We start from the raw sequence: 13,574 nt of genomic DNA on the forward strand, positions 1-13,574 counted from the left end.
CCCCTTCATGGTGTTGTGATGCACATTTGCATCAAAAGTAGTTTTCTTTTGTGGTTCAGGTATCTCTATTTATTGTTAAAGCGGATGCACACACATTCCCCTAAAGTCTGCTTATGTAGATTTTAGACACCACATTGATGTAGACACCACATTTATGTAGACACCACATTGGTGATGTACTTTCAAAGAGTATAAGCTAGTTAAATAGCTTGCAACATGATGTCAAGACAAGTGTAATAAAAATATTTTAGAGAGTATAGAGCATTGTTTTAAAATTTAAAAGACGTGTGAACATATATTCTTGTGTAGTATGTAGTTAGCAAATCTTCATGCAATTCTAGCAGAAAGTTTGCTGCAACTTCTAATTTTGTTCCTTTTCAAATCTGTGTCATCACTAGTTCTTTTTTCTTCTTTCAAAGATTTATTTATTTATTTTATTATTATTTTTTAAAGATTTATTTATTTATTATTTATACAAGCACTGGGTACAGTCAGAAGTGTGAGAGGGTGAGAGAATTCACCAGAGCCAGAGTGGGGAGCAGAACAGGCAGAAGGACCGAAGTACACTGCTGAGAGGAGCAGCAGGCACTGCAGGAGAGGTCTGTGCGTCATGTGGGACCCTCTCCGGTGGCCGGGGATCGAACCGGCACTGCAGAGGCTGCGGGCAGCTTCGCAGCCCAGTGCTCAACCGCTGCACCACCGGGGAGGCCCACACTAGTTTTTTTTTAAGTGAGGCAGTATGCAAGGGTGAGTAAAATAGATTCTGTGACCAAAACCACTTGAAAGATACTGTTTTAAACTTTTTGAGTGAATTATAAATGCTTACCCTTACAATCCTTATACACTACACAATAGGAACAAAGTAAATAGTTTCTCACCATACTCATCCTAGCCACCCAGATCTACCTCTATAATTGTAGTGTTTGTCTATCTTGTTTCATCCTAACCTCCCCTTATGAACACAAGAGTATGATAATCCAGTGCATAGCTCATCATTACCTCATCATTCCTCTCCTGGAACGAATGTCTGTTTCTCAAAGATCCTTTCCTGGCACATCCTGTTAATCTCTGTGTTATTCTCTGTCCTATTAGCCTGTTTCTCTTCTTCAGGACAATTATCAGTATCATCTTGTCTAGTTTGTTACTTTAGAACATCAGTCTCCTGTCGTATTCATTGCCATATTCCCAACACTGAGAAAACATGTCCAGTACTTAGTAAAAATTGGAAGATGAATCAGTGAATGCTTCATTCAGAGGCAGAAGCTCTCATTTAAGCATGGTGGCATACTGACTAGTAGGAGTTATCAGCTACCTGAACCCTGAATTTCAGTGGCAGCAAGTGAAACACAGCTGCTGCTGTTTATTATGCTCCCCTCAACCTCCTCTACCCCCATGGGAAAATGTGCCAGAGTCTAGGAAATACTCATCTTAGGTATAATGTCTGAATTCTTGTTTCTTCTTCTTCTTTTTTTTTTTAAACATTTATTTATTTATTTATTTATTTATACAAGCACTGGGCACAGTCAGAAGCGCGGGAGGGCGAGAGAATTCACCAGAGCCAGAGTGGGGAACAGAACAGGCAGACCGAGGATACACTGCTGAGGGGAGCAGCGGATGCGGCAGGAGAGTTCTGCGGGCCATGTGGGATCCTTGCAGTGGCCGGGGATCGAACCAGCGCTGCAGAGGCTGCGGGGGCAGCTTCGCAGCCCAGTGTTCAACCGCTGCGCCACTGGGGAGGCTCTGAATTCTTATTTCTTATCAAGGATCTCAGAGCTGGTCTGACTGGTGAGGGTTTCATATGGTTAGAGGTGGTGGAAATTAGGTCTGACCTGAAGCTTTGGGTGATATCAGAATCAGGGAATTTGTAGAGTGACGAATGAGTGGGAGCTGAGGACAGTGAGGCCCTGGTGAGTCATCCAGTGCTAGAAGAGGGCCAAGGTGAGACACTGATAAAAGTTAAATACATGGAGCCAGAAATCAGAGAGTTGGAGAGATGCAGAATGTGAGAATAAGCAGAAGGGAAGAGGTGGACAGAGAGTTTTGTGTGGTTATTTATTTTTTCTGATCATTTAGTAACTTTATTGCGATATAATTTGCATATCATAAAATCCACCACACAATTCAATGGACTTTTGTATATTTACAGTTATGCAATCACTACCAGTCTAATTTTAGGACATTTTTATCATCCCCTAAAAAAATCCTGAATCCACTAGCAGTCATTCCTAATTCATCAGTCCCTTTCTCCACCAAGTGCTAAGCAACCACTTTCTGTCGCTATAGATTAGCATATTCTAGACATTTCACATAAGTGGGATTATATAATAAGTGGTCTTTTTTTTTAAGATTTATTTTAGTTATGCATACAAGAACTGGGGTACAGGCCAGAGGTGTGGGGGGGTGAGGGGATTCACCAGAGACAGAGTGGGGAACAGAACAGAGAGATTGACTGAAGTACACTGCCGAGGGGAGCAGCGGGTGAGTCAGGAGACGTCTGCTGCGCCAATGTAGGACCCTTGCCGGCAGGCCGGGATCGAACCTGCACTTCACAGGCCGTAGACAGCTTCACAGCACTGCGCTCAACAGCCTGCGCCACCAGGGGAGGCCCCACCTTTTAGCTATTTCTGAATGCTGCTGCAATGAACATTTGAGTCCAAGTATTTTATGTGGATATATGTTTTCATTTCTCTTGTATTAGTATTAGGAATGAATTGCTAGGATAGATGGTCACCCTACATTCAGCACTTTGAGAAGCTACCAAACTATTTTCCAAAATATCTGTGATCTTTTGCATTCAGTTGTGAAGTTATTTCTTGCAGATGACTTTATGAGTTTGTTCTGAACACTTCACCCCCTGAGTACCGTGAGAATGAGTGCGTGGTGATTCTGTTTGGATCCTACCATTACATACTGCTGCATGAAACTGGGGCCCCATGAGACCCAATATGCGGTGATTTTGTCCAAATGTAACCCCAAAAGTGTATTGTGACTTGTCAGTCCCAGCAAGCCTCATGACCCCCCATCTGTTGCTATCTAAGCCATCTTCAGAGTCCATGACAACCACTGTCTTCTTACTCAAAGTTCAACTTTCAAACATACCAAAGCCAGAACCCATGCCAAAGGTTCTGATTTAATTGGCCTGGGCATTAGGACTATTTGAAAACTCCTCACGTGATTTGAATGTGTAGCCAAGGTTGAGAACTATTACTCTGGCTAGAAGCATCCTTTCTCCCCTGAAATTTATAGCAGGTTCTCTTTAATGAAACTCAATAAGCCTTTAAAAGCATGTTCTACATTTAATTGAAGTTATTTAACATACATATTTTATTTCTCCAGCGGGGTCACAAGCTCTTTGATGACACAGCTTGTGTTTGATTCATCCTCAAGTGCCTATTAGGGTTTACCCAGGGATGTTTGTTTATACTATCATCTGTGCTCTGAAAAGAGAACTAAGAATACTAAGAACTAAGAACTAGGGCTTGTGACCGTAGACAAGTTAGATAATCTTTGAACCTCAGTTGAAAGACTGGGCTACAACCATTTCCATCTTGCATTATTGGAGAATAATGCTTGAGAGACTGCCAGGCAGAAATAATCACCAGGTCTTCCCTGGTCACCCTCCTAACTGTGTAGTCACCTGCTCCCTTACCCTATCTCTCCTCTCTGATTTGCTTTTTCTCCTTTGTGATTAGCAGGTACTGTTTCATTTATCTTTATTGTCCGTCTCTATCCTCTACATCCACACCCCATGTGAACTTGTGAATGTAGAGATTTTGGTCATTTCAGTTCACTGCTTTATCCTTAGCACTCAGATTGGTTCTGAACACATAGTACATTTTTTCAAAGAATAAACAAATGTTTATTGTTAATATGTTTATTATTTATTTGTAAATAAACAATGTTAACTTTTTAAAGAAGAGGTTTAATGCCTTTCCTCTACAACAGTAATATGAGTTACTTTTTGGATAAATATTTGCAGTCATTTATTATCAAACCTTCCTTTTTCAGTAAAAATTGTATTTCTAACATGAACATGTACATTCTGAATTCATTATAGTTTGGAAATACAGTCTAGTGACAGAGAGTTGGCAGTCATTCTGTTTAAGCACGGGGGGCTGGAGTAGGGGTCATGGGCATATTTGGGGCTGTGTGCACAGGTTGGAGCAGAGGTCCAAGTCTGGGATGGAAAACCTGAATGCCAAGGTGCGGCTGAACTATCTGAATCCCACATCCCACTCCTAGGTGCTCCAGAGGACAATGATGGTGATGATGGAAGAGGACAAGAAGAGCAGGTAGAGGCGGAAGAGGAAAGTGTCCATCATATGGCCGAATTGCACCCACAGGTCAGTTAGCTGGGCCCTTGTAAATCCTGAACCCACATTCAGTTTTGCCTCTCTGGGTCCCAACTCCTTCCCTGGCTCCCCTGGCTCCTTCAGGCCTGTGGGGAGGACAGAGACTCAGCCACAAAGTGGGAAGACCATAGAATTAGACAAGTGGGAATTGTGGGAGTTAGGTCCACTCCAGAGAGTGTGAACAGAGCTCACTTCCCTTACCTGGTAAGTGAGTAGAAATGAGGCCCATATCCATATTCGCCTTCCAGTGCCAAGTGGGGCAGCACTTCAGTGGGCGGGCGCAGTAGAGGAGCAGAGAGTGGAGCCAGCGAGGCATGGGTGGGGGCTGGGTGGTGGCCAGGTGCAGCAGGTAGGTGATGAAGATGGTCTCCAGCAGGCTGACCACCATCAGGGACAGACATAGGGCAAAGTAGACACCTGGGGTGAGGTTAAGGAACATGCCTGAGAGATAGTTCCAGAGAGAGCCCTTTTTAAGAGCCCTCTCCCTTCTACTGCAGCTGCCTTACTGATCTTGCCAGTTCGTCTACCTATCCTACCTCCTTTTCCTTGTTTTTTCATTTTCCAACAGTAGAGAAGGGGGGCATACTGATTAGTGGGGAGCCACTGGCAGGGAGGAGTTTATTCATCATGAGCAGGAAGACGTTGTAGCCCAGCAGAAGGGTTATCTTGAATGGGGCACGATTCTCATTTTCTGCCGGGAGGTAGAAGCTGAGGGCGTCGATGGCAATCAGAAAGCTGCTGGGCACCAGGAGGTTTAGGACATAGAGGCTGGGCCTGCGCCTGATGGCCACCTGGTAGGGAGGAGAGAGCAGAGAACCACGGTGATGCAGGGACTGAAGGGTGACTGAGGAATGACTCCAGCCTCTGCCTTTTCTGGTGTCCTCATCCCAACAGGACCCTTTCTGGGCTGGATGAGGGGCAGCATTTGCGTAGCTAATAAAACTCCTCCATACCCCCCAAAGAAAATCTAGGCAGGATGTACGTGGCAGATTCAGGAAGAGGGTACCTTGGGGGGCTCAGAGGAGAGGAAGTCTGGGAGGGTGCCCGGGAACTTTCTGGTTTGGGGGCAAAAGTAAGAAGCTCCAAGACTTGGTGCATCCGGGGAAGGAGATGAGGATGGACACCATGCTGAATCTCTGGACTCACATAGAACATGATCTGGTCAAAGAGACTGGAGCCCACAGACATCTTCGGGGTGGCCTTGTTGATGCCCAGGAGCTCCCACTCTCCTTGTGTATTGACAATTTTGCGCGAGGTGTCTGTTATCTCCCATACTTCCTTGTCCATGCCCAACAGCAAGTTTTCCACTGCAGGGGAGACAGTCATTCATTCACCTGCACTGTGCAAAGTGATGAAGGAGAACACTGCTTTAGCTGCTTTTTCCAAATTGTCCTATAATCTGACTTCCTTGCTGCTCAACTGCCTCCTTTGGATTTTGAACTTTTTTTTAAAAAAAAAATTATTAATTTATGCATTCAAGAACTGGGGTACAGGCCAGAGGTATGGGGGGTGAGAGGATTCACCAGAGACACAGTGGGGAGCAGAACAGTGGGGAGCAGATCTACTGAAATACACTCCTGAGGGGAGCAGCGGGCAAGACAGGAGAGATCTATGGGGCCATGTGGGTTGCTCCCTGGCTGGGGATCAAACTCGTGCTGTAGTAGCTGCAGATTGCTTCATAGTGCTGACGCTTAACCTCTTGCGCCACCAGGGAGGCCCCTGGATTCTGAACTTTTTAAAGAAGTTTGTTCCTTCTTAAGTTTAACTGCTTCCCACCCCACCACCCACAAACTCCTGATTAGCAAATTTTCCACTGTCCCTTGTATGTGTAAAAAAAAAAAATGAGTGGTTATATGTGCTTTCTTGCTGCCCCACTGATTGATCTAATTTACCCCATTCCACAACACCCAGGGCAGCTCACCTGTGTAGAGGAATGAGCTAAAGGTGAAGGTGCAGTTCTGTTCATCAAAGGGGAAGTAGAAGATGTCTAGGCTACAGATGGTGGTCACCCGCACTGGTTTGTGATATACAATATGACCGTTGTGATTCACATATGCCGAGAGGCCTTCTGGGATCTGATCCACATCCGTGCTAAGTGATAGATGGGGAAGGAAGTAAATGCTCTGGTCTTCAATTTAAGTTTTTCTCTTAAGGGACGGCTTCCCAGTGTTGCTCATCATAGCCACTCTGCCACCTTTTCCCATTTTCTAGGGGAGAAGGATGAGCCATGACTGTGCTATTCTTAGAAATATGTTTCTCATGGGCTCACCAAAAGGGCGTGCCCGCATTACTGCCTGCTTCTTGGAGAAGGGTCTTCCCTCCCGCTGTCCGCAGCCCTGATACCCACGATTCCACGATGAAGATATCTGGGAGCCACAGATTCTCAGTTGTCACAGTGATCTTAGTGATATCACCACACTCTTCTGGGTCCCAGCTGATAAACGGGTTTTTCCAAGTCTAGGGCGCAGGGCACAGAGGGGTGGTTATTGCTGAAATCTGGAAAGTATGTCAGCAGCTGCCAAACTTCCATTCAATTATAAAGATATACAGATGTATGCGATTCTCTTAAATGTATGTGCTATCTGCATATTATAAAACTTCAGCCCTTCCAGAACTGTATAATATAAAAAGCAATCTTCTCCCTCCTCCATTCACTCCAACTCAGTCCATATCCCCAGTTTTCTTGTATATCATTCCAGAAAAATGTTAAGACTTTTTATAGCATTCATTTTTCATTACAGATGTAGAATCAAACTATGTACATTGCTATGTACGTTGCTTTTTTTGGCCTCATTATCTTTCAAACTCTGATTCCTCTTCTCATACTGGTGATAATGTTTGCCTTTCCTAGCTAACAAAGTCTTCTTGACTTTTTACTTTCCACTCAAGGGAAATCTTAGGCTGGATGCTGGATATAGTTATGTCCTGAAACTTACGTAAGGGTTTCTGACTGTACTGATCTCCTATGTACTTTCCATCTATGTCTTTTGAATTTGATTAGCAACCCAGAAAACTATTTGTCACCAGCATGGGTCCCATTCTGGATGGATCTGTCTATTTCCTTGGGTACTGTCAATTTCAAGAAACGTGATTTTCCCCCCCAAAATCAAGAAAAAATGGGAAGGAGAAAGAAAGAAGAAGCACGTTGAACTCACATACCATCTTTAGCCACAGAAAGGATGTCAGTAGCTGAAGCTGTGCATCCTGCCAAAAAACAGAAATGAAATAAAAACCCCAAAGCACAAAGCCATCCAAGATCATTAATGTCATGAAATCAGGTATTAATCTATCTCCTGCCTTTGCTTCCTAAGTGGTCCAATATGACAGTTTGATTTTTCAATCACAAATCCCAAAAGGAAAGTAGGTTAGGAAAATGCAGGTTGCCTGGAAAATGTAGGGGGCAAAAACAGCATGGCAGGCCATTGGGAATATATATATATTTTTGTAGAACATTCCTATAAGGGCAGGTCAAGGACAAATATTCTCTGTAAAAATGTCATTCCAACATCCCCCTTAACATTTCTTTATCTCATAGGATGAACACCTAACTTGAATAAAATCCACTCACTGCTTACACTGGACCAGTACAATGTTGAGTTGACAAGGCAGAGTCCTTGTTCCTTATTAGAAGCTAATGGAAAGAATGTAGGAGTCAGAACTCACCACATCCAGGATGGCATACAGGGTGAAGGAGATGTTGACATGAGTAGGAATGCTGTAGTTGATGACTGGACGGAAGTCCTTCTGGTCAAAGATAGTTTGAAAGACATCAGGGTCCACCCCATGCAGGTCAAAACCTGAGCAATTGATGGTGAAGGAGTTTGCCCTTCCTGTAGAGAGTAGAGACTCTGTGAGATGGGAATAGGGCTTTGTGTCTCCTAAGTGCAAGGGTTGGGGCCTGAGAGCCTCTCTGCAGGAAAAAAAAATGTGGACCCCTCTTTCCTGGGCCAAGATTCTAGGGTTAAGCCCTTTCTCCAGGGCTAGGGAGGATGGGCTGGGCTGGTAGGCAAATGGTGGATGTGGTGTGGTGAGTGGAGTCAGGGGTCAGATCTTTCTTCCTGTGCTTTTACTCCCATATAAATCCTACCCAAATTTGTATGCAAACAATCACCCAGACAATCCTGTTCCTTCCATACTGCCAACCCTAAAGTTTTGACCTTTATCTGACTAGATTTTTTTTTTCCTCTATTGTTCTATTTGGGTTCTTCCTCGTAGTCACTGAACAAAATTTTCCTAAATTATTTTTTATTTTAAGTTTTCCTTCCCACTTTCACGCTTTCCCATTTCCTGAAAGGAAAAGTTTGTGGGAATAGTAAGCATTAGTGTGATATAAAATATATGGGGGCCTAAGGAATATTGTATTTGATGTGACTTTATTGACTTCCTACTATGTGCTATGCTCTTCTCAAATTCTTTGGTTTCTTCTGTGTTCTGTAGGAGCCATTTTCATCATTACTGTTTTGAAGACCCCATAGATCATCCATTGGGTGCTTGGTGGAGCTATGCATGTAATGTAAATGCTCTTCTAGACCTCACTCCCTCTCTGCTCTCAAATGTGGCTATTCCAGTATATAGCCCAACTAGTCCTTCCCATGGCCGATAACCATTAACCCATGAGGTATATCTCTGAACTAGGGAGAAACATGTCCTGGGGGAGCAAACATTGTCCATTTCTCTCCATGTCAACTCCTCTACAAGATCTTCCCAAGAGAGGTGGGAAAAGAGTTATGCTGTTTTCAGTGGGATCCAAGTAACTCTATTCATTGTTACTATATCTTGGTAGAAAAGAAAAAGTTGGACATTAAAAATACTTGCAATTGGACAGTTAGTACAATGGAAGGGCAGAAAATTCTGAAGATGTCTATGCAGGCAAATGAGAGCAGGGTTATATGAAATGGGTTTGTTATCTGTCCCCAAAAGAAGCCAAAATAGATACTAACGAGAAAGGAACTATTTCATCTGGCTCTCTAGTTCTAGAGAAGGAGAGGGTTTCTGGATTTGCCCAGGACAGCATTCCCATTTTTCCCAGTTCTTACCTCTCTTACCTTGAAACAGAAGACTGACAGTGAAGCAGAGGAGGAATTGCCACCTAGTGGGCCACCCCCCTTCCATTGCCCTCTTCTGGACCCTTCTCTGGGAACTCGCCAAGAGCCACCAAACCCTTGAGCTTAAAGAAGTGTGGACCACACCTTTTTCCCTAGTTTTGAATATTACTTATGACAGGTGACCACTCCCTGGTAAGAGGTTGTGGTCAGGAGGTCACAGCAGAGTGTCCTGCTTTGCCCTGTCCAGATATGTCTTCCGGACTCCAGGCAGGGAGGGCGTGGGACCAGGACTTGGGGAGAGGTATCCTGTCTGGCAGCCTCATCTAAATGAGTGGCTTAAAATCTGAGTTTCAAGTACTTTTCAGAAAAAATGGGGAATTTGGGAGATGAGGCAGACAAGACCATTGATAAGGGCCTTTTAGGCGCTTGTGGAACTGTGACTCAGAGCAAGTTCATGGGCCATCGGGAAAGGGGTGGTTATGTTCTCCTGTGATGGGGATACCTGTTAGCAAGACAAGAACATGCAATTATTTTGCTGGAGACCTGGAATTGTATCCTTTATCCAACTGTGGGGTTCAGGATTATCCATATTGAGTAAAAGCTTGATTGAAAAGTAAGCTTATGATGTAAACCTAACCCACACACCTCCATCCCCACAACTAGGCCATAGAACATATCTGCGTCATCCCTGTTTACACTACTGGAATAGCTGTTCATTAGGTTTCCTCTATCTAGATCCTCCACCCTATATCTAGCCTTTCTTTTTTTCCAGTCTCCTAAAGCAGATTTCTCCTGCTTACCTTTCTTTAGTTAATGATTCCAAGGCTCCAACCCTGGGGCCACCAGGGAATGTGTGTGTGTGAACAGAAAATCATTTGATGAGTTTTTGAAAATATCAAGTGCTCCCACCCTCCCACCTCTATAGAGGGGTGTATGTGGTATGTATGTTTAAAAGCTCCCCAGAGGGTTCTGATTCACACTAATTTTATTGAAAACCTTTGGGCTGGACTATAGTCATGCATTGCTTACCAGACAGGGGCACATTTTGAGAAATGTGTCATGAGGTGACTTTGCCCTTGTCTGAGTGTCTTAGTATATGTTTACACAAATTTAGATGGTATGCCTACTATACACCTAGACTCTATGTAGGGGCCATTGTGGTCCCTAGAGCTATCACCTACGGTCAGCCCTTGACCAAAACATGGTTATTCAGTGCATGGCTGGATATTACAATATCACAATCAGGATTTGATTTAGTCAAGACACAGAACATCAATGCCAGGATCCTTCAGGTCACCCTTTCATAGACATGACTGCTCTCTCCTCACTTTCTACCACCCTGCAACTAGTAATATGTTCTCATGTTCTATACTTTTGCCACTTCATGAATGTTATATAAATCATCCAGTATGTATACATATATACACACACACACATATGTGTGTATATATATATATATATATGAACTTTTTTTTTTAAGAGGCATGTATTTTATTTATTTATTTATTTATTTATTGTTTATTTGTTTGTTTATACATGCACTGGTTACAGTCAGAAGCGCGGGAGGGTGAGAGAATTCACCAGAGCCAGAGCTGGGAGCAGAGCAGGCAGAAGGACCAAAGTACACTGCTGAGGGGAGCAGCGGGCGGCAGGAGAGGTCTGTGCACCATGTGGGACCCTCTTCTGGTGGCTGGGGAGCAGCCGGGGATCGAACCGGCGCCACAGAGGCCACGGGCAGCTTCGCAACCCAGCGCTCAACCGCTGCGCCACCGGGGAGGCCCTATATCAACTTTTAATAGATATTCTATATGTATTTGTAATGAATGCGTATCCTCCAATTGTTGAGTATAAGGTTTTTATATTCTCATTAAATATAATTCAAATATGTGGTTAAATTATCTCTTTACTAGTTACTGAGAAGTGTTGCAATTTGATAGTAGATCTGTCACTTTCTCCTTGTAATTCTTTCAATTTTGCTCTATATATTGTTTTTATCCTCCAATGATTAAATATTTTATCACTGCCTGTGTATCAAGTTTGTGAGACTATATATACACACATGTGTATGTATACACATACTATATATATATATATATATATATATATATATATATACACATCTAAAACAATGAAACTAAGAGGCTTTTAAAAAATACACACTACGGGGTAGGGGGGAGGAGGGAGTAGGATCAAAACAAGGTGGGGTGGGAATTGTATGGGGACTATAACCAAGATGAAAATGCATACATTGTGCAAAAATGAAAAATGATGTAAAATTGTATAAAATAAAATAAAATATTTATTTTTATTTATGTATATAAGAACTGGGGTGTAGGCCAGAGGTGCTAGGGGGAGGGTAAGAGGATTCACCAGAGACAGAGTGGGGGACAGAACAGGCAGACTGACTAAAATACACTGCTGAGGGGAGCAGAGGGCGAGCCGGGAGGGTCACCTCCCTGGCTGGGGATCCAACTTGTGCTGCAGTGGCTACAGATAACTTCATTGTGCTGCATCTTAACTCCTTGTGCCACTAAGCAGGCCCCAAAATTTTGCCATTATAAATCCAAGGACTTGCTTAGTAAGAAGCTCCTAACCTTTCTGGGAGTCCCTTAAGGCAGAGAGGCACACGTGGAACATTCTCACAGTATATTTTAAAAGTGCTAATTATTTTTGTAGGTGTCTATATGTGGAATAATGAGTGTCTGGGTACCAATTCTGATTTATTAAGGATGAAGATACAGACTTACTGTCCTAAATGCAAGACAGGGATGGGAGGTTTTCAAAAGAACTAGTAAAGTGATAAAGAAATAATAGTGAAAGTTGTTGGTATAAGGATGAAATAGGGGAAAATACAAGAGAAATAACAGAAGGTGAGAGAAATGGTGTTGAAAGAGCAAATGGAAGAGTTTGATTTTCAAGAAGCATGAGAGATGGAAGAAGAGAGGGTGTAAGTATGAAATATGGTACTTTCTGTAGATATTCTAGATCTCCACTGATAGAAGGAATCAACGACAGTGATGAGATAAAGGATAAATAACCTGATCAGATATATGAGTTATCAAAAGAATAAGTAAGGAGAAAAATCTCAGAATTGGTTAAAGAATAAGAAAATAAACATTGAGATGTGAGAAGGTTGTGTGGCTACCTCTGGATACGGCTAACAAAAGAAGAGAGTGGGAAGTTGGTAGCAATGACAACACATGAAGTTAGAAGCATAGTGAGAGTATAACATTCAAGGAGAGTAGATAATCAAGGCCAAGTTTTTTATAGAGCTTATAAATTTTCACAAGTTTACAATATAAAATAGAGGAAAAGGAAATGAAGTTATTGTTACAAGGACTACTTCATATGTTTATTTGTTTGGTTAGTTAGTTACTTAGCTAGTTAATGGGAGGACCAGAATTAGAAACCAGAAATACCCCCTCCCTCCAAATGGTGAAATATCCCTAACATTCCTGATGCCATGTCTAGGTTAGCTTAAAATGCTTCTTGCTTCATTGCCAGATCATGTTTTATAGCACAAGGCTTACCTCAACCTTAACATATGAACAAGATGTTCTTTAGCAAAGGACATTTTCAATTATAATGATCTTAGCACAGGAAACCTAAAGTCATATATGTGAGGAGGGAAAAAAATTCTAAGATGACATCTAGAGAAGTGTAAATAAGTGTAAATATAGAGATGGGAAAGGAAAAAGAAATGATGCAATGGTGATCTTAAGAAATTTGAAGCTGTGGTAAACACTCTTAAGTTTTTAGCAAAAGACAAGGATGAGTTTCTGAGTGAGAAATATATTCCAAGTTATGAAAGAAGGAAACAAGATAATCTGACAGCAGAAATGCCTTTGTCTGTGTATAAGTGATGCCTCTAAACACTCAAAGGTAGCTAAATTGACATGTAAAATGGGCTACTAATTTTCCAAATTAGAAATGGAATAATAAAATATACCAGAATGGGATAAAGAGATTTACATCTACAGCTACTGAAACACTGATTCTTGGTTGACTGCCATTCACTCATATATTTAATTGTTAAACAAGTTTGTATTAAGCAACTATGATGTGTCAGGCATAGTACTGTATTCTGAACTATGAAAATGGGTAAGACATTGTCCCTGACCTTCAGGAAAGCACTCGCTAAGTAGAGGCAGAAATAAATACCTGAAATGTATTCACC

The 13,574-nt window shown here is 42.4% G+C and overlaps 1 protein-coding gene across 1 annotated transcript; it reads right to left on the minus strand.

Moving 5' to 3' along the window:
* Positions 1-4,238: 4,238 nt before the first annotated feature.
* On the minus strand, positions 4,239-9,464 carry LOC311169747 (5-hydroxytryptamine receptor 3C-like; the record flags this gene model as incomplete). Its single annotated transcript, XM_084231932.1, has 9 exons — positions 4,239-4,438; positions 4,554-4,769; positions 4,939-5,143; positions 5,499-5,659; positions 6,274-6,443; positions 6,700-6,809; positions 7,512-7,556; positions 8,016-8,182; positions 9,398-9,464. The coding sequence occupies 9 exons, from the start codon at positions 9,462-9,464 to the stop codon at positions 4,239-4,241; spliced, it is 1,341 nt and encodes a 446-aa protein (XP_084088058.1).
* Between the last annotated feature and the right edge of the window lie 4,110 nt (positions 9,465-13,574).

The sequence above is a fragment of the Talpa europaea genome, assembly GCF_964194135.1.
Source record: "Talpa europaea genome assembly, chromosome: 4".
In the NCBI taxonomy this organism is placed as follows: domain Eukaryota; kingdom Metazoa; phylum Chordata; class Mammalia; order Eulipotyphla; family Talpidae; genus Talpa; species Talpa europaea.